The sequence below is a fragment of the Meleagris gallopavo genome, chromosome Z (genome assembly GCF_905368555.1).
Source record: "Meleagris gallopavo chromosome Z, MGAL_WU_HG_1.1, whole genome shotgun sequence".
Lineage (NCBI taxonomy): Eukaryota > Metazoa > Chordata > Aves > Galliformes > Phasianidae > Meleagris > Meleagris gallopavo.
Genome location: NC_139435.1, coordinates 23,127,426 through 23,150,145, shown reverse-complemented (window position 1 = coordinate 23,150,145; position 22,720 = coordinate 23,127,426). Strand labels below are relative to the sequence as shown.

At 34.2% G+C, this 22,720-nt stretch overlaps 1 protein-coding gene across 2 annotated transcripts in view; it reads right to left on the bottom strand.

The window, feature by feature from the left end:
• AP3B1 (adaptor related protein complex 3 subunit beta 1) overlaps positions 1 to 22,720 on the bottom strand; it is a 162,327-nt gene that overhangs the window by 44,022 nt on the left and 95,585 nt on the right. For both annotated transcript variants that reach the window (XM_085212812.1, XM_085212811.1), the window contains exons 16-22: positions 20,365 to 20,551; positions 19,303 to 19,433; positions 17,215 to 17,320; positions 15,647 to 15,797; positions 12,292 to 12,460; positions 5,954 to 6,026; positions 5,032 to 5,138 (exon numbers count right to left, since the gene is read on the bottom strand). In XM_085212812.1, coding sequence (XP_085068938.1) covers positions 5,032 to 5,138; positions 5,954 to 6,026; positions 12,292 to 12,460; positions 15,647 to 15,797; positions 17,215 to 17,320; positions 19,303 to 19,433; positions 20,365 to 20,551 — 924 coding nt within the window. The remainder of the gene's footprint in view (positions 1 to 5,031; positions 5,139 to 5,953; positions 6,027 to 12,291; positions 12,461 to 15,646; positions 15,798 to 17,214; positions 17,321 to 19,302; positions 19,434 to 20,364; positions 20,552 to 22,720) is intronic.

Here is a 22,720-nt window from a genome sequence, read left to right as displayed (position 1 = left end):
CCCACCAGAATAGATAGTATGTAGTAAGCCAAAAATAGAACTCATCTTCCATATGTAACACCCAGTTCTGTATCCAGTGGACCACACCACCTTCCCACAAGCATCAGTCACACCTCATGAGCTGTGTAGCTAAATTTTGGATGCACAAAGAGAAAATTCGTTTTTTAACTCTTACATTTAAGACTATACTTTTTCACTTGCTTCATAGCTGCAAATTTCTCAGACACCCTACTAACTTCTGGAATTTGTAGAATTTGTTTCAGTTGAGCTTTATGTTAGCTACAAAGCTTGTACAGCACAGAATAGGGAAAAATGCAGGAAACGCATATACTTTAAACTGTTCCACATGGAAGAAAACTCACCTTCAGGAATGAAGCTGGAGAGAGAGCTCTGCATAATTCCACTAACACCGTTTAGTGTACAAGTGTGGTCAACAATGTGGAGAAGTTATAAGGATGCATGAGGATAGCACACATGCAGCAAACCTCACCACTGTTCCCTCAGCACCCGCCCCTCACCAAACTTTCCCAATTATACAAAAAACCAGGCTTCAGAAAAAGTAAAAAGGAAACATTTAAGGTACAGGAAAAAACTCTCCTGTGGTGAGATATGAAAAAGACATTTCCTACAAAAGCTGAAAAATAAGAGGGCAAATGCTATACTATATGAAATAATACCACATAGGATACTATGAGTCTGTATTACTGTAAAAGATGTGGCTAACACTCAAAACTGATTTAAAAGTAACTTCTTTTGTCTGACAAAAAAATTTGTTGATTCTAAGAAGGACTACATACATTTACACAAATATAACACTACTTACTTAAAAAAACAACAGTAATTGCTCAATTATCTGTGCAAACACAGGGATTATTAAGTATCTACTCAAACCATTGCATAGTCTGCTGCAATCACTAGTGATTGCACCACATCTATTTCATGCTATTAAGAAGTTAATTCTGAGGACATAGACATTCCTGAGGTAAGAACCCTGGAAGAACTCTGACCAGAGTTTATATATGAATTATAAATATATGTAATTATATAATAATTAGTGCTAACAAAGCTTTGGAAAAATAGAACTCATGAAGCAGAGCACATGCCAGTAACTATTTTGGAAGATGTACTGAAGGAATTAGCAAATTCTTACGCTTTAGGTAGCTAACCTTGCCTTACAAACTGCATACCACACAATACCGATTATATAATCCATTATTGTAATTCCTGTGTTCCCTATGCTTCCAAGAAGAGATCCTTTACACTTGCTACAACGCACTGAATTGGGAAAGTAATCCAAATTATAAGAACATTTTCCCCTGTAAATACTACTTCAGAAACTCAGACATTAAAATATCTTTCAAGAGGGGGATACTATACTGAAAATATCTCTATTTGTATTTGAAGAAGTTAATATTTACTGTTTTTCAGGAAATTCCGTAAACATACTAAATTTGAAATTAAATGTATTTATCATTTAGCTTGACAGGTCTGTAGCTCGACCTTGACTTTTGTCAGAAGCTATTATTTCTGCTCTATGCATCACCACTCTAAAGAAGTTCTCAAAATGGATCCCAGTCAAGAGTTCTGCAGAAGATTCAAGAGACAGAAAAAAGCATGAATTACTGCTCCCTTTCTGAACAGATCCTGTGGAGCTCTGAGTAGTAGAAAATAAAAACATATTGTTGATAATATTATATTAACTTCTTTCAAACGAATACAGAGTATACTAAAGAAAAACAGTAAATAAAACAGTATCGCTTCTACAACTATGCTGCAATTCAATATGCATAATAACTAATGAAAAGACTGAATTATTGCAGCAAATAAATTTTCTGCAAGTATCTCTTCACCACAAGCATCTTCCTCTCTTTCTTTCTACTGTAAACATTTCTTAATATTTGGCTTTGATTTTGTCCCCAGATTACACTGCACTGGGGGGCAGGGAATACACCAAATCTTCTTTCAAATCCTCCTCATCTTGACCTAGAATTCCCTTTTTGCTCCGACCAACTGCTGCTGTTGCCAGAATCATATCCAGCTGCAGTTTCCTAACACTTTTCAGAACTGTAAACACTTCTTGCTACCAAAGAAGTTCTCCCTCCTCCTCACTGTTTTCTGACGCATACATAATTGTTACTTCTAGCTCAGAGATCCATATATTTAGGGATGCAGTTTACTATCTGAAGCCATAATGCAAAAAGAACAGGTGGTTTAGCTTCTTTTGTCATCAGCCGTGTGATCAGTAGGAACAGACAGTCACTCCCTTCTTTTGCTTCTCTGATACTTACCGTAGCTCTCCTCTTCCTCCCTTCACTGTTCCTGCTCACAGTATTATTTCTTGCAGCAGGTTATATTCCTCCCCATCCTTATGTCATTCATGAGTTTTGATTTTTAGTCTCTCTTCTCCTACTTTAAAAACTTCCATTTAAGGGACAATATCAATTTCTGCTGTTTTCCAAATCTGCTTTAAACCGACAGCATACAAAAGCCTCTCACTTCCAGTTCTTAATTGGCACTTGTATCTTCACATATCTTGCAAGCCTTCAAGGATTTTTCAGCATTTAAAATTCAGCTGACTCCAAATGTATGAGACCTGAGTGCATATCTGTAGAAGCCTCAGTAGTAGCCTCCAGTTACCTGGTTTGTTGTACCCATCTGAAGATAAGACTGCAAGAGGGCAGAAGTACAAGCATGGATGTACTGTGCTTTGCATACAGTCTGAAGAAAGTGATCCATAAATTACCAGAGAACTTCATTTTTTCCTGGAACAAACTATAACATGCATTTGTATGTCTCTCTATGACAAGTAAATGTTTTATGTGTAAACCAGAATCATAAAAGCAAATGAGCTGTGCTACAAAGCATTAGGCTGTGTACTGCAGTTCATATTCAAGATGCTTTTTTTGTTGTTGTTTTTGTAGGTTTAAAGTGACTCAGAGCATTGCTGTGAAACCGTTCTTGTATTTATACTTTCTGTGATGTTAAACAACTACTAAGGAAAAACTTCTCCAAAAGAGTGTACTGAGGGACATGGTCTGGTGGGAAATGTTGGACTGGATGATATTGGAGGTCTTTTCCAGCTGTGGTGATTCTATGATTCTATGAACATGGAGTTATAAGTTTTCTAAAAGCTGTATCCAATTACAGTCCTGAATGATTTGAATAATAGACTGTCTGACATATTCCAAGATAAGTGACTGCTACATTTCTTCAATATTAGGGTCATATACTGTACTTATCTATTTTTACTCCATGATCTCCATTGCCTGGTAATAAATTAATTTCTCATTGTTGGTTTGGCATGTGCCCTACAGTTAAATTCATTTTCTCTCCAAATGAAGGAAGAAAAAGTTTTCTGAAGTATGACAACTATTCTTATTTTTAGAACAAATGGCCACAGATTAGATTTAGAATATTATTTTAAGAGGGACATTCCCACATAAAGTCTTAAAAGCTCTTTTTATATTTTCCTTTTTAGAAAGTTACTTGATGGTGCAAAACAACATGACTCTACATAACTACTTGCATGTAAGACTTTTTACACTGTATGGTTACAATTTGAAAGAACAGCTTTTAACCTTAGTGTTTAATTTTCCTACAGCACAAAACACTTCAAAAGGCCTCATGTACATTTGCAAGAATTACCAATGGCAGCGATAGCTGAAAAACAGGAAATCGCCATGCAGTAGCAACAACTAGTTCTGATATGACCAGTTGTTTCCAGAGCAGCAAGTATAAGTAGATGTTCTTGATTCCTCACTGGTTATCACGAACTCAAAAGCACCAAGAAAAAAACATTTTGCAGATTCAACCTTTTCATACAGCACTTCTTTCTACACTGCGGTGTAACACTTATGACAGTATTTCACAATTTCAGAATGCGTTAGACATGAATGACTAGGCATCACACGAAGTGACTGTCTGTCCAGTTTGTTACTGGCCCACCTGGAATTTAACTGCATCCCAATTTTCAGCCTTAGGTAAAGCTGATAGCCACCACATAGCCTGAAATTCTGTCTCATAAGCACCTTAAAGCTGTAAATATAAGACCGAATTATTAGATAAAATATTTTATTTCTTGAGTCAAATAATTTGTTACACATTCTTTACTTGAGAAATATCTAAGTTTATAATTTTAGAAATGCATTGCTCACAAACCCAACAAAAAATACTTTAACAGCAGTTATTAAAGTAGCAGTGTAGGTTCTAGATATCAGCCACATAAGAAACAAGGCTAGGCTAAAAGATGCTCATGCCTATATGGTGCTTTCTTCTGGTCACTCTCACCAACTTTCACAAGGTTAATTACCCTCTGCTGTTGTTTCTTTTTATTAAATTACAAATTTGAATTGGCCAAAAAAAAAAAAGATTAGAATAAAATTAAATAACACCAAGAGTGCAAACTACTACTCTTTTCACCAACAAAGGAATGTCCTCCATGATTTGACTAACCTTAATTATTCCTATAGTTTTGAGATTCCCTAATGGAAAGTACTACAAAGCACAGTTCACTAACTGTATGAATCATGACACATACTGATATACCACTGACTGTAAATCCATACCCTTTGTATTTGCACCCACAGCTGTGATTTGCACACTCATGAAAAAATAATTCCAAGTAGCAAAATGTCATATTTGGAGACATGTATAGCAAACAACCACAGAACTAATAACTACGTGATTTTATATAGCTTATTTCTGATAACGTAGCAAGTAGATGATTTGAAAGATTTGTACAGTTTGTATGTGTAATTTGTAAATATAAATCTTCCCAAGGCAGAAGAAAAAAACAGATTAAAAAAGAAGTTTAAAATCCTCCTAGGCATTCTTCTTAAACAAGCAATATTCCTCCATTTCTTCGTATTACAGGAAGTATTTATTTCAGATCAAAAAGAAGCTGCCAGCCTTGCATGTAAACTAAAATTTCACAGGTGAAAGTATTTCTGAAAAGTAGCTTTGATGACTGCCTCAAAAATATGGTATGTTTAAACTAAGACCTCCCTCCACTCTTCTTTAAAGGATACTTACATCAATGACCGATGAACCTGACAGACTTAATCCTTCTAGATCTGCTGTTAAATTTGGGGACAAAGCAGCTGCTGCAGGAACTGCCACAGGCGTTGTTACAGGATAAACTAGGAGTAAAAAAGCAATTGACACTTAATGTAAAATAAAATACCGGGAAGGGCAATGATTTACTTTCATTAAGTTTAAAAAGTTCATACATCTTGACATAATTACTTTGTGTTCATATGGTTCCTAATCACACAAGATTATTTTTTCCAGACATTACAGCAATGGTCAATAAAACATGAAAAAAGAAGTATAACATATTTTTTACATTCAAGATATATTTTGTACTCTCTTTTACCTTCTATTTAATCCTTTCATCTGTTCATGCTGTGCAGCACATTTTTATTTATGAGTTATGTGCAAAGTATATATTAATGCAACACTAACATTTGATGCACATGTAGAAGTAAACCTGAAGAACAGCACTAAAATGCACAGAAAAAAGTAACACCAGCCCTATCCTACCTTTCCACAACTACATTTTAATCTGTTGTTTGAAATGGTCATTTTTAGTATCTGATTATAATACCATAATGCATGATGTTGAAAAAGGCACAGTCATGGGTACTTGAGGAAGGAAGTAAGCTCACTTCAACAAAAGACAAGATTAGACAGAAAATTCTCGAAAGAATTGTTTTACATCCCTATACATTCCAAATTGTTAAACTGTTTCTTAGTTCTACAGTAAACAAAATCATGTATAATCATAATTTTGCATAAGAAAAGATACTAGTCTGGTTAACATTTTTGTACAAGAAATTTTTTTGCATACAAAAAATGAACAAATTCAACATTTAAGACATTTAAAATGTCACTGAATCAACTGAATTGAATTCATGCTATAGGAAAAAAATGAGACTTTAATCAAGATACTTACAGTCATCTAAATCTAAGAGAAACACATCTTGTTTATTTGGAGCTTTTCTGTCTTGTACTGTTTTTTCTTCCTTCTGTCAAAATAGATAAATATTTCATCTTTTACTATTTCAGCAAAAGAATTGCCTTAATACTTCTATAGTGGCAATGTGTATATCCATTGCTTAAAGCTTAGCATTTAAAGAATTCACCTTGTGAGAAAGAGTTCTATGTACAGGTAAGCTGAACCCAAGTTCCACATTTAAGTTACATTTCACTCCTCTGAAGCCCATGTTTAGATTTAATTTCAATAACACTGCTACTCAAAGAAAATCTGCTGACAAATCAGACACTTCTGAGACTATTAGAGACAGAACCTTTTTTCATGAGAAGTCATAAAAAAGTCATTATTTGCACTTATCTAGGAGGGGGGAAACCTGTAAATATAGATTTAAATAAAAAAGTAGAATGTCATATTGCCCCTTCTGGCCTCCATTCAAAGACACTACTTACGAGTTGCCACACCTTCTTCCAGCACTCAAGATAGATATTTCTATAGATCCCTTCACAAGATAAGCAGATAGAATCACCTTCCTTGAATGTCATCATAGAACAAAATGACCTATCTTGCTAAAAAGTGCATTCAATTTTTCTAGTCTCTCAGCCTCATAGTCAGTTGCAAGCTAATACTATGCCAAGATTTTTTTTAATTTTTATTATTTGTTTTTTTAATTTGGGAGAATTTACTTCTCAAGAATACACAAAGAAAGCAGGCTGATGTTCTCCACTATTTGAATCTACTGATGTTAAATACTATCAGGCTTGACATGGGACAAAATGACACAGCTCTTCATTTTCTTCCAATGGAGAAGGCTGCCTGGAGAACATGTGGATGCCCCATCCCTGGAGGTATCAAAGTCAGGTTGGATAGAGCCCTGGGCAGCCTGAGCTGATGGGTGGCAGCCCTGCGCATGGAAGGGGCTTGGAACTGCATGGTCTTTAAGGTCCTTTTGAGCCCAAATCTTTCTGTGATTCAAACAGACAGTATTCTCTGTGGTAATCACAAATGTGCTTCAGGTATTCTATGAGGAGAATGCTCTTGTGGACGGAGAAGAATGGAAGTTTTTTTATTATTAATTCTTTGATTTTTAAATCAACTGACTGGAATGTTCCTAATCACTATAGTATTTGAATGATCTGCCATTGCTAGTTTATTTGATCTGTGACACTCCTCTATAACAATGAAATCTTACAAAATATCTTTATTTTTATCTTTCCATTCCTTTTATGTTTTGTCTTAGTTAGTGACTCTGCTGCAAAATCAGCATTCCTGAGTGCCAGGTCAGCCACAACCGCAAGACTGCATTTTTTTTCTTCCAATGTGATTATTGGCAACTCATCTGGTTTCTTCTTTTATTCTTCTGTGAAATAAAGATAAATATTGTACTTCATAACTCACAGGTGCTATCTGAATTATGTAATTACTTTTACTTGCATATAATTGAGTTATGAATTACATCATGTCAAAGAAGTCTTAGAAAAACTGAGATACACATACTTTGTTTACTGAAGACTGAAGATAAGAAAGACATTTTGTGACACTAAGGCCTTTTAGCTTTATTTTGTTATTTGTTTACCAGCCTGAAGTAGTTTCTAAGAATATATTACAAAGTTCAATATGTAGGTTTATAATATACGTTTCATTTCTGGACTTCTATTACTTTGAATCTACAATGTAATTCATCTTCAGAAATGGAAAAAAATCCATCAAAGATAATTTCTAATCCTTCAAAATAGAATAAAATAAAATGCTCTTAAGATACAAGTACAGAAACTTTACATCAAGGTAATGCATGGGAAGAAAAATGCCCAGTGCACACATTATCAGAATACTGTACATAAGTACAATTAGTTTACAATTGGTGGAAAAAAAAACAAAACAAAACAGAAAAACCCACCAAAAAAACCCCCCAACAAATCAATGACGACGACAACAACACAACCCTGCCATCTGGGAAATATGAAATCAGAAGCAAAGTAAATCAATATAAAGCTAATATTAAAGTATGATTGTTATTTTCTACTTCAATCAAGTGTGTCAAGCTTGCACACATACAGAGTTACTAAAATACATAAATATTTTCATATTCATATGTATATTTCCAGATATATGTATGCATACATAGTATACGTGTTTCTGTACAAAACATCACAGAAGTTTATTTAAATTAGTCTTGCCTAATACATATAGGCAACACTATATATATATATAAATGATCATTTTTTTCTTTGTTTTTTTTTCAAAGAAAATAAAATAGATTGGCTTTCTAGAAATAATGAATAGCCAATGACTGCAACAAATACTATCAACAGATATTTCTAATGAGTGAAAAAAGCTTTGCATTCCAAATCAAGATAATAAAAAGGTTATGACGTGTCTGGCATTTCCCTGTAATAAATTTTATTTTTCTTTTCTTAAAATAAACCCACAATATAACCCAGCTTCCTGCCAGGAGAGCTCACTATGGGAAAAGCAGAATACTAAACAAAGAAGTTAAGCTATATTCCATCAAACATTTCTCCATTTGCAATTCATCTTGGTAATAGAGATAGAACCTGGTAAATGCATATAGGACTTGAAGCAGGAGATTTCTCTTGCTCAATGCATAATTCATGTGCTCCGCCTGCAAAGTGTGTAAAATGAGAATTTCACACCGCAGCATGAGCCACGGAGCTGCAGAGAAAAGGCAGATGAAATCATATTTTGCTGTGTGAATTTTATTTCTTACCCTTCCAATATTTATACAAAACCATCATTGACAATCCAAATGCATTGACAGATCACCCACTGTTTCCATTGTGTTAGCACTTGAAAAGAGATCAGGCAGAAAGATAGACAATTTGTTTTTGTATATTTTTTAAATAGTGGATCAGGTTTTTAACAGCTGAGTGACTGTATTATACTTGTATAAGGAGGTCAACAGTAGCTGATTTAAAAATCCCACTGCAGAGACACCTACTTACACATGCATCCTCAAATCTGGCTTTGTACTGTAGAAATGCTTAGATCATATTATGTACCTGAACATCTTCAACTCTGCATATTTCAAAATTATATAAAACACTGCAGCATAAGAAACGGATTTTTCTATTCACCACAGCTCAATTATGGTGAATATAACAGCTTTTACAAAATTATTCTTCAAGAAAAAAAGAAAAAGAAAAGAACACAAAAATCTTAGTAATATATATGAAAAATAATCGGAAGTTTGTGTAACCTATTTCTGTACTAGAAAATGCATGGATGCATGCATAAATTAAGCTCTCGTGTGAACATAATAAAACCTTAATATGAAAACTGTGCTAAACATGGCAATGTTTAGCAAAATACAACAAAATACAGAATGGTAGACAACACTCAGAACATTTGTTAACTAACAGTTCATAATTTGTGGAACTGAACAACTATAAAAATAGACCCTACTAATTATTCCTTGCACCAATGTGTTTCTCAGAAAGTATTGTCATTTTTATTTATAAGGATAAGAAAGCCCAAGAAATCATCTTCCCATCTACACTGGCCACATTACAAATATTCCTGTAGCAGAATAATACAAGCAGTGTCTTTTCCCATTAAGATCTTCCAGTCGAAGATGTCCCTTTCTGAAGGCCTAACTGAAAAAATCTGATTCCTGGGTGACCTGGAGGCAGGAAGCAGAAAAAATCCAAATTTTTAAATATGAGTAGTTCCTGTAAAAGGTACTTTAATACAAGGGCTCCACATATGACTTTATCTGAAATGTTCTTTACAGCTTGTTAAATTATTGCTTTTCTTTCCAATTTCGAAGGCTATCAGGATTATCATCAGTTAGCTACACTTCTGATCACAAGGCTCAAAACAGGTACCTGTACAAAAGCCAATTAAGCTAGTCAGTATAGTAGTCTCCCTTGATACAAAATACGTGATTGTCACCTCCACCTCCTTATCCAATTACACTTCTGAATGTAATTATCAGAAACATCTGTAGTACAAATGCAAGCACCCAGCATTACTTAAACAGTGAAAAAGTCCTGTATTCAACAGCATTAAATTCACTTCAGATTCCTGCCCAATTAATTCAACCTTTACTGTTTTCATATTCTACTACATTGGCCATGTCAAAGTTTCCAAGTGACAAATTTAAGGAACATTCGGATAGTGAATTCTATACTCTCTTTTCAACTAACTCCTTGTCATCTTTTTTTTTACTGTCATGTATGCAAACCCCGTTATTTAATATTTTTGTGACATTTTAAAGCTTTGCAGTTCTTCAGTTCTACATTTTGAGTCTGATCAACTCTTCAGTCAATGGCTTAAAACTTCCTTTGTTCCTAGTACATTTCTTTTTAGGTACATCTTAAGTAAGGCTTTAAGACTATTCTAGCAAAGATCCAAATGCTTGACAATTCTCTGCTGACTTCAATAAAACAATCCCAAGCTTCTTAGACATTCTGGTTCTCATATTACACAGTGCATTTACTTCACAAATTCTCAGCCACTGTTTTAAAATATAAAAAGCTTACTTATGCTGGTAGTCCTCACAAATCCTGTGAAGAAACGATAACAGTTTAAATAACTGTAGTGAAAGTAATCACAAAGGCTGGCCCTCTGAGGAAGAAAGACAATTGCAGCAGAGGGCACACAGTTATCCGAACACAGTTTTGTAGTGTATTCTCAGAATAAAGCTGAGTTCCTGTTATTGTCTGGTAAAAAAATCTGTGTTACTATAAGAAGCTGCAAACAGTTAGTGTGAAAGGAGTTAACTCTCATAATATTTAATTTCCCTGCTACGAATAAATCTTAGAAGAAGGTACGCTATCCAGTGTCATATTAGGCAGGAAACATTGATCAAATAACAGAAATATACCTCAATTTCTATGCTATGATCTCCATTATTTTTTTTGCCTTCCTGGTAGATTATGGGAATGGACTGTAAGCTCAGGTTACAACTCAGAGCTTGTAAGTCGATGTGTCAAGTTAAAAACCAAAGACCTTTTACGTCATAAGATCAAGATTTAGAGAAATGAAGGGCCTTTCTTCCTCAGCTAAAGAAATAAACCTAAACAGCTTAATGAAGCTACAGACTTCTCTCTTAAGTATTTGAAACACATTTGTCCAATAGCTTCTACAATTGTATCAAATGCAACAGAGGAGTCCTGTTTTGACTACTCAGCAGTCTATACCGAAATCCTGATCATAATGTGTCAGCTTAATTTAAAGTGCTTCAGATTATCACTTAATTGTCAACGCCATACACTTACTAAAATGGAAACTTCTGAGCTACAATTCTAACTGCATTTTTTTATAACGTGCATAGATAGAAATTCAAATAAATTTATGACAACAGAAAAATAATTTTCAGAAATGATTTTACCTTAACCTTAGCATGAAGTTCCTCATATATTTATTTTTAAAATGAAAGGCAGTTAAATAAACAGAATCTACATCATGCAATTAGCTTCAGCTCAGTAACGCTTGAATAAAATGAACGTCTAGCCTCTCTATCTTCACAAAGTCAGCAATTAAAACTTAGCTAACACAAGCTGAGTTGCAAAAAAAAAAACTTAGTTAAGAGAAACTGTTGACTCTGTTGGACACTTTTGTATCTTTACACATTTCAGAATTCAATTAAAAAAAGATTTGAAAGATTGTTACTTCATAAATTTAGCAAAAAAGCTAATATAACTTGAAGTGATGGAACAATTTATATGCTTTATTCATATCGAACAGGGAGCATTAAAAGTTGATTACTCATTAAGGATACTAATTGTACTAGTGTACATACATACCTGTAGTAAAAAATTCTACTATATGTATATATCTCGAGATAGATGATTTCACTTTTCTCAATGTTAATGGGAAATTTTAAAACAAAGCTAGGCAGTTCTATTTGGGTGCCCTTAAGAAATTGTCTCAGATCCAGGTCTTGTAGTAATTATGATCCCATTTTAATCTAACAGTCATCCCAAATCAGGCTATTATTGCTGTGCAATCCTCATGTTTTCACCAGTTTAAAAGTAATCTAAAAAAAATTAGGTTCCATTATTCATTATCTACGTGGAGTAAACCAATATACAGTTTTCATTTTACAGTATTTTTACTTGCTTAAACTATTAACCAGTTACTATTGTTTTGGGATTAGTCTTTTCATGAAAAGTCAACAAATACTTACAAAACTTCTGTTTCTTAGATATTTAAAAAATTATTACCCATTTCCATTCCTTAAGAAAGAAATACACAATGTTAGATGCATCCTTTAATATTTTATATATATACACACAAATATATGTATGCATATATAAATATTTAAAATATCTTACCTTACTAGAGGTAGCATTTCTAGACTTTTCAGCATCTGAGTCACTACTAGAGTCTGATTCTGATTTGGAGCTTGAAGAACTCTCATCTGATGAACTAGACTCTGTATCAGAGGAACTGCCTGTGGACTTGGAGATTTCCTTTGCTTTCTTTTTAATGTCTTCTGAATCACTAGAGATAAAAAATAATTAAGTGTAAGACACACAGAAAACCGCCAAAGAAAAATACTTAGGAGTAATAATATTACAAAATGGTTGGAGTTGGAAGATACCTTAAAGATCATCTAGCTCCAACTGCCCTGCTGTGGGTAAGGGCACCTTCCAGTAAATGAGGTTTCCCAGGAACCCCATCTAACCTGGCTATGAATGCCTCCAGGGATGGAACATTCACAGGTTCTCTAGGCAACCTGTTCCAGTGTCTTACCATCCTCCGAGTTATAATTTCTTCTAATGTGTAATCTAAGTCTCCCTTGTTTTATTTTAAAGCCACGACCTTGTCCTATTGCTACACGACCAGATAAAGAATCTCTCCGCACCTCTCAGTACTGAAAGGTCTCCCTGGAGCCTTCTCTTTTCTGCACCAAACAAGCCTAGCTCCTACAGCCTTTCTTTGTAGGAGAGGTGCTCCAACACTCTGACCATCCTCACAACCCTCCTTTGGTCCTGCTCAAGTAGCTCCATGTCTTTCTTGAGCTGGGGGCCCCAGAGCTTGAGCTAAGAAACATCCTACAACCAAGATTTCAAAGATTTATGAAATGAATGTGAAATCAGTACTTCCTCAAGTTAATGGAACTTGGCTACAATGACAGAAGCAGTAGCTTATTTAAAGAATACAAAATTATTCTACTACATTACACAATATACCATACACAAGCAGGATAATGGTCAAATGAATATATGAACATATAAAGTATTAAACACATTATCTACATGCATCAAGCTTATGATATTTCAGGAAAGTGAAGACACCATTTTAGATCAAATGCTTCTGCCTATTCCACCTGTGATTAAAAGAATCATGATGGATTGTAAGATGTTTTTGCAGAGTAAAGCTGACTTTGAACATCGAGACATTTATTGGTTTGTTAATCTTTCCAGATCAAGACAACTAGAAAAAAGGCCCATAATACCTACCAGTATTTCAAGACATACAGAGTTCATTCAGAAGAGCTGTTACCTTTTGACACCTTTTGTCATATGAAATACATTATGGCTACTAGATTTCAAAGACAGCATTCTTCATACACCAAAGTTTTCTGTTAACCATAGCAATCTTGGATTATGTTATTCTATGTTAATAGCTATGAAATATTATTAAAATTTGCCCTGTTCTCTTTTAATAGTGTAACTACAAATTAATAGATTACTCCTTTGTCTCAGTGGGAGTAGGGGATGAAGAGGGAAAGATTACTAGATATAAATATTGCAGGAAACAAAAACTATTTCTTAATAGTTATCGTGGAAAAGATAAATAGTACTGCCCACTGAAAGCAAACTTTCCCTTTTTTGCCTCTGCATGCAACTTAAACTTCTAAATCAGGTGTATCACCTGATTCAGCTTCCTCCTCAAGACAATAAATTGGATACTGAAAAGATGGAAGGGTAACAAGATCAAGAATAATTAAACAAATCCAGACCACTCAGCTAGTTGGAATCCCTTTTGTCCCATCTTAAGTTTTTAAATATTTTTGCTTAGCTTGAGGAGAAGTGCAAAAGAATACAATGCTGCAATACTGTTTCAGATGGCAACATTTTCAGAAGGGAAAAATATAGGGAAAAGGAATTGAAAAATCTAACATCACAGAAAGAAAAAATGTAAGGGGTAATGCTTTCTTCGTGCCAAGAACCTTGCAAGATTGAATTGCCTGAATCAAATACAATCAAAACATTTAAAAATCAGTATTAAAATTTAAACCATGCTAATAAGGCCCACCCATGAAATTAAAACCCAGAATTTTAACAGTCGAAAGCATTTTTCTCTGAAAGCAGTGAACTTGAAGCTTGCAAATCTAGAACAAAAACCAGGAGTGTGCTTTAAAGAAACAGTCTAATGTAGCAAATCTGATCGTTAAGATCATGGTGAAAAAAACAGGAATTCTCAAAATGGAGTTTCATATGACAGCTTGTTTTAGGTCACTCAGCTAAGAATAAAAATTCACTACTGTATATTGTTCCTCGTGACATATAACATGACAAAATATGACAAAACTGTCTACATCTCTTCCATTGCCACTGAACAGGAGCTGTAGTTGTATTAACATAAGCTATTGTGAACTCATTATATAAATAAAAAAAAACACCATTCTTTCAAAATACATCTTATATTTAAAACAAGATTTAAAGATTAAAAATGTTACTTTATTGTGTATCAGCCAGTTTTGACGGGTAATCATTGTTTATCTTACTCCTTAAACTTTCAGATGTTATTCTAATGAGAAGAATTTACTGGTAACTAGCTTTTTAACTTTCCGATGATGAAAAGCCTGTATTAATTTAACCTACAGATTTCATTTGTTCTGAACAGGAAAAACAATATAAATCACTTTTAAAATCATTAAATCCTGACTTAAATTAATAAAGTCATAATTAGGGCATTATGCTGTGTTTGTTATGGAAGTGGCAAGGCGAGCTGCTTTAATTACTGTCTGTAATAAAAGGAGCAGAGTGCGTACTGCTCCCCAATCAGCGCTGTCAGCCACGACTGAGCTGAGCTGCAAACTCATCAAGTGAGCTGGCAGCAGACTATAGACTAAAGGGCGATCATGTCTGCAGAGGCTACTTGCTGACAACAGTAGAAGAAACAGATTCATACAATCCAAGGTATTAGCCCCAATTACTCAAAATTTTAATGATACTTTAATACATGATAATGTTGTTGATAATGGGCAATCTTAAAAAGTGCTAACACTTAAATATCTTATGACCGTTTCCCTTCACAGCCCTTGCTTCTAATATTTGGATCATAATCTTTTTAATATAACATTATTTAGAAAAATCAATTGTCTTAGTTACATAATGGCAAAGTGTTGAAGGACTTAATTTTAGCTCTCAGCAAAATTACTGCAAAAGGTAATTAAGTGTTTCATACACTGTGTTTGATCACTTATTCAGTCTCTCAAGGTTACATCAGTTTTCAAAAAGCCACCCAAGATTTTAGATTAATTCCAAATACAGTAGTTTGACTAATGAAAATATGAACCCAATTCATATGCAGAATATATACTGGAAACATGGATAAACAGGAAATGTCATCCTTTGTGTGGTATATGCTTAATTGAGTACTTAGCAGACTGTTTACAACAAAAATGCTTTAGCAGCTACCATCACAAAAATTAAAACCATACAAATGAACGCCTACCTTTCCTCAGCAGTTCCAGATGTTTTCTTTGGTGTACTTTCTTCTGATTCACTGTCACTTGATACTCCAGTGGAAGAGGAACTCCCACTACTCTCCTCACCACTGCTTTCTTCCTTATGTTCCTTCTCACTTTCACTGCCAGACTCACTATCTGGAAAAAAAAATCACTCATAAAATTTTCAGATTTTTTTTTTTTAAATATCTTAAGTAACATGGATTTTAGGAATTCCACTTGGTTTTAAAATAAAGTTTTAGTACTATAAGATCCAATTACACATTTTACTCTTACTTTACTAGGGTCAAAAGCAGGTAAGGAACCACTTCATCCAAATATTTATGAAATTCTATTGATTAAAGAACTCTCTTTAGCATACAATACAGCTATTAATCAAATTAGAACTCCAAGCAATAAATCAGTTACATGTGGGTTCTTCAAAACTATAAAATCCTATCAGGAGTTGAAGATGACCTCAAGTTTTCTACCACATACGTTCACTTAACTGCAAGATTATCTTTCAAATTAATTGCTTAATTACACAATCTTGATAGTGATGATGATTTAATAACTGATTTTAAAAAAAAATTATTCATCTGGTAATTAATCATATAGTTAAAATATATTCAAATATCTGAAATGAATATATTCTTTTCTTGCTTAAGAGATCATTCCTTGATACAATTTGCAGGTACTTTTCTTTGCATATTTCTTCAGATGTGGAATGAGAGGGAAGAAGTACCAAATTCTGTTTTGGAAGCCCATCTGGTTAATTTAACAAGATGCTGCAAGTCTTTTAAGTCTCTGATGCCATACCTTTTATGTGCATAACCCCTTGATTGGGATAATTCTTTATCTTTTTGTTAAGTCTAGAAATAGTCAGTGAGACTCATGTTCATCACTAGATTTAACTATATTAACATCTACTGAAATGGCACTCTTGGGGAATTGTCTACCTCATCTTGAGCAAGTGACTATTCAAAAAATCCTTAGCTCATTTGAAAGGCACCCATCAGTTATCTCCTCCACCAGCACCTCAGTTGTAATAAATACAAACATAAATGTTGAACTTCAGAGTAAAACAATAACAATTTACTAAATAAAAAACATTAAATACTACAGTTAAAAAAAGTTTTACCATTTACCAACATAGTAGCACATACTGTCAGAACAGTACTTTATCAATAACAAATGCCAAAAAACATTCAAGAATTATGGCTCTCATCAACTAAGGGTTTGGGCATTTTTCTGACAAAACATTAAAGCTACATATTCTCATTACTCTTGCTAGTTTTAAAGTGAGATGAAAATAGCATACAAGCCTTTTTTTTTATCTTGGAAGCAAAGCAACATAATTTAAGGAACACACAAGCCATATCTATACAGTTAGCTGTTACCACTACGCTGTTGTAAATGTAATCCTTTTTCCCCCTCAATTTTCTGATATCTCTAGAGGTGTTTTTTTTTTTCTTCTTTTTTTTTTTTCTTTCCCTGATTCTTTTTATGTAGTGACCAGTTCTGAACATAAAGTTATCCAGGAAGCAGAGATGAAGGTGCGTTTCCAAATACCTACCTGATGCACTTGTACTGGCAGAGTCCTCTTCCTCCTCTTCCGATTCAGAGTAGAACTTTTCAGTAGGTTTCTGTGTCTTCTTGAGAACTGCAGCCCATTCCTTTGACTGTAAATAAATTTCAATTTAGGTTTACTTTTAGAACTAGCAATACAAAAATATACATATAACATGTCAAAGAAAAATACCTGCAGTATTGGTATTAGGCAGTTTCTAAATAAATCCTCCTAGCAAGTCAAGAGTGACGATTAAGCTTCTCTTCTTTTAAACAATTAGGAGCACTAAAAGTTTTGAATATACTTGCAAAAGGTGAGATATGCCTATGAGAGACTAGAAAAAGATTTACTAAGGGAGATTAAAAGCATTGGTAACCATAAATAAATTGCTATGCCAAAAGATGCTGTAGTGTTAAGAGTTTTATCTTTGGCTCCAGCTCAGTTTACTCTAACACTAGAATGAAGAACAAATACCATCTTTATCATCCCAAGTTTTAAGAGGAAAACAGACACAGACCCACCAGGCAGTAGCTAGATGACAACTGTATTTCGCTTCCTTTGGTATTCTCCAAATAAATGGAATTCTTATCAACAAGAGAACATCAGAACAAAACACTACTTTGGCCAGACTTTTTTTAATTCATATTCCCTAAAATGCTGAGCAGCTGAAGAAAAATTCTTGCCAGGGAAGAAACAAATAGACAGGCAACCATTTCAATACTGATGCAGGTCTGCATCAGAGACAGCTTTTTAACTCAATTTCACTCACTTATTTTGTATGGTCATATGAAGTATCAGAGCAACCACAAAGTCGCTAACATGGTATTCTCCAAAGAAAATATTTGCAAAAAAGCCTTGGAAAAAGGATTTTCATGTTTATTTTTAAGTTTAAGTAGTCAGAAGATGTTTTCTGTTGTGTTGTAAGCAGCTGTTACTCCATTTGATCAATTTCACGCAAGGCTTTTATTTTTATGGATAAAGGCACCTCCACACACTCTTTCATGCCAACTTTATCATTTATAATAGAACTTTTTGAGATGACTGCAGTCAAACTCTCCTCATAAAAGCTTTCAGAAGTTTGTAAACAAATATCTCTTTTCCTGAAATGTATAGAAGAAGGTAAACAATTATTACTGAAGTACTAAGGAGAAATTGCTGTACCACTTCATTGTTTACTGGCCTCTGCAAAACACAACCATTTTTTAGAATTTTCTCCACTCATTCCATTCCTGACATCTTACAGGCAAATTCATGTGCAATTTAGTGTGGGAGTTGGCTAATGACAAGGACCCCATGCTTTTCCACGTGGACATGGTGAAAGAACTTATCTCTGGGAGCATCACCAGCACAGTATATTTCAATACACCTCAATTCTTATTACTGTACAATGGCTTTCACTAACATTTATTAGTATTTTGGTATCTGATGCACAAATCATAACTCTGGTACCAGAACTTGATTCTGCCTGCTAGTTTCCAGTTCCAAAATGAAATGGCATCAGTAAGTAGATCACTACCTGTGTAATGTCAGCAAGTAACTTGTGCACTAGTAGATGACATTTTCTTTTCAGAAACATTCCAAATTTTATTCAGATTGCCTGAAATGTAAACCTTGGTCTATTCCAAATTTTACACTTCAAAATATACACAACTTCTTACCCTGCTGCTGCCTTTTGTTTATTCTACTTTTTTTTTTTTTCTGCTAGACTTGGATTTGTACACTGAAAATCCTCCTCTGACCTACTACTTTGATATTCCAGCAACATTCATCATTAACAGTAATAAACATACTGCAGCACAGTGAATACAAGAGATACAAAATAAAAAATGAGATGGAAGGAAAGAAAGTTAATTTAGTCCTCAAGTGAGGTAAGGTGGCCTACAGTTGATCCACTTCTCTCATTAAAAATAAACAGCATGGTGCAGTTTTAAAAAAATTTCAGTTTCTGAGCTAAAACATGCCATACAGATCATCAGACACATAAAAAAAAAATCAGTACAGCATAAATATATTAGTTAACTATTTACATTTCCAGATAATACTCGGTACTGGCTTATGCCTTCGGCAAAGTTACTTTTAACAGTGCCAACATACCGATTCGGCCACTTCAACGTTTCGCACGGCAGGGTCAGGTGCCACCTCCGGCCAGTCAGACAGCTCCAGGTAGCCAGTGGCTCGGCTGTTCAGCGTGTGAGACAAGGTACCAAGCTGGAAGTGATCCCGATCTATTAAAAAAATGGGGGAGTGGAAAATATACAAACAACATGAGCTCTACCACAAAGAGCAATCTTAATCAGGGCTAAAGGTAATTGCTATTATATTACCTCAAATGTCATGGAATAAATATAAACTAGGAAGCTCTTCATAGGTCAAAAAACTGATTTCAGTCCATAGATTACAATAATCTCCCCCATAATGGTCAATAAAAAAGCTAATCAGTCAGTGTGTTTAGAGGTGTTGCTCTGAAATGTAGCTTCTCTAAAAATTACTTTACTGTGAATATTAAGAATGACAGCACAGTTAAACAATCCATATACATGTCTTGGCACAAACACATCCAGAATCTTAATAGTTTTTCTTCAAAATGGAGCTCCTTTTAGAGCTTTACAACATAGATGAGTATGAAAATTAAAATTGCAAATCATCACAGTAACAGAGCATTTTTAATTCAGATAACCTAATCACCTTTTCATTTGAGAAGACAATGGTTCTTACTTCTCAAAAGATGAAAATGCACTGGGAAAACTATCACTTTGGAGAAAAACAATAAAAAGCTAATCTACAGAGATTCAATTTATTTCAGATTCATAATAGGTTTACAGTGCATTAACAACTTTCTAGTAAAATCTAGATAAAAGACTAAAGACATTTTCCTAAATGGAAGAATATTTTTCCTCGAAATACACACTTTCTGTTACTAAGCCAAATTTAAAATCCACACAAACAGTTTTGCCAGTGTTTATCATCAGGCAAATATAGTGTGTATGCAACATGTAAACCTTGTTTGCTGAAAAGCAAGTAAGCAGAGTGAGTATCTTTGCATATTAATCATTTGTGTTCGCTAAGTGACGCAATTTGTGAGTATATTTGAAATAGAACAGGCTGTCACATTCCTTTACACAATGAACATTTACCAAATGATTTTGGCAGTAATACCTTTAAAGGGAGACTCGAGCAATGGAGCAGGTTTCTGTGCCAGAAATATTTTTTTGGCATATTTGCTTAAAGCTCCACTCTTCTCATTCGGAACAATAAGCTGCCTAATAAATCTTGTACGGTCTCTGATGTCGTAGCTTTGATCATACTTGCCGAGATTTAATACATACTGGGTAAGCAATTTTGTCTGTGGAAAAAAACAGGACAAGAACAGAATACAAGTTATTTATGATTATTGATAACTCTGGATAAACATATTTAAAGAGGTAATAAAAATGAATGGTTATGTCAAACAAATGTTGTTCCACAGGGAATATGCATTTCTAAAGCTGCAAATGGAATTCTGAAGCCAAAGCACATGTCCTCTTCTGTATTGGGGAGGTGAATGCTGAGTACTGAGAAGCAGCCATGTGCTAGATTATTAAACTGCTGAAGTGGAAAGAAAGGCATCATTAAAAAAATAATCATATATGGCAAACCCGCTGAAGGATCTACGTGAGGATAATGAATGTGGAAATACAACTAAAAACATGGCACTCAAAACTTAATCGGAAAAATATGCAGGACATCAAAACATCAGAGGGTATTAGGGGGCTGGCAAACTGCTTCTGCTGAGGTGTGTTTTATGAAGAGATACAGTCCCTGGCATAAGCAGTGTCTGCACTCTGACTGCACTCAGTTACTTTATCCTGAATTATGACCCATTAAAGCAGACACATGAATCACTGAACTGGATTACTGCAAATTATTTGCAGTGCATTTAGCTGTTACTTTTTCATAAAAGCAAGCTGCTGATGCCCTCTAAAAACCAGGATAAAAGACTTCTTCCATTTTTTTTCTTGAAGCTTAAAGCCTCCAGTAATATCGGTCATTTATTTATTTATGTAAGAGAACAACTTGTATTATCATGCTTTTTATAGGATAATAGGATTTCTTTATTTGATGTCTGAGAATATTAACACGCATTAAATAATTTTAATAATACAAATAAATTAAAACACACACAAATACACACAGGAAGACTCTCCCTTAGAAATACTGTAGGGTGAGCAGAGCAATAACATTGAACAGAACTGCAATGATCAAATGCATTTGAAAGAATCATGCAACTTTGTTCATACAGAAGGAAACAGTAAAAAGAGCAAAAATAATTTACCATCACAACAAAGTTAATTATCAGTATAACAACTAAGAGTAGAAGGATAACATAAGGTTAAGACATTGACAAGAGGTATTTACTTTCTTTATGCAAAGAAACTAGCTTGCATATGTATCTTGTTTATCAGGCAACTATTACCAGGGTAGCAATTTTAATTGCATGAGGGGAGGAATATGCAAAAAAAAGCATTAAATTTTGTAATGTACAATTTGTTAGGAAAAGATCCCTTTTGAGGATGCAAGTTAGAGTAGTCTACATACCTACAAAGACTTTTTCAGCATACTAATTAACTCCTATCAGCGACATACACATTAACCACAACTTTTTTTTATTTTAAACATATATGTAGGTTGCTCCAAAAGTAATGTCTCCTATTTATTTCCATGGAAAATACAACAGATTCTAAGAGCACAATAGCACTATTTGATACAGAGTCCCCATCAGTAGTTATGCATTTACAGCTGCAATGAACAAGAGCCTTGCAGCAATCTGCACCACTGCTGAAATACACCACCCACGACCTCATTGTGCTCACATCCACTGCTCAGTCTCCATAAATGTTCAAGAAGTGCCAATGAACATCAATAGGTGCCATTATTTCCACACGGAGGAATTCAATGCCACACCTTTGCTCCATGCACACTTCCACGTCAGATGCCCCTCTGCTGCCAACTCTCACATGGCAAGAAAATGTAATGGAATATTGGTGAGAAAGTTAAACCTCTATCTCCGTATCACCACCATCTGCCTATGACATTATAGGCCAACTTAATAAAATAGGAGACATTGTTTTGGAGCAGCCGTGATACAAATGATATTGAAAGATGGCATTTTCTTTAATGGGGTCATTTCCATGATCCTTTCTTTCTTACTCTCCACTAAAACACCTCTTCCCTATTTTTCTATACAAATACATATGGTTGAATGCTCCATACTGCAAGAATTCTCCTTGCAGGTATCATAAATAGCTTTAATGAAAACAGCAATAGAACACTAAATTTTTTTTATGTCAGTGCAACCAAACAAGTCAGAGAAGCTTTTCTACATGGATGTAGCTAATAGAAACAATTAATTTTAATTAAAAACAGAAAATAAATTAATGAACACTCCTCAGTTTTGCCAACAAAGGAATATCTATAAGCTGAAAATTGTTTCAGCAAGCAAGTTAATCTTCTGAAATATGACAGAATCTGCACA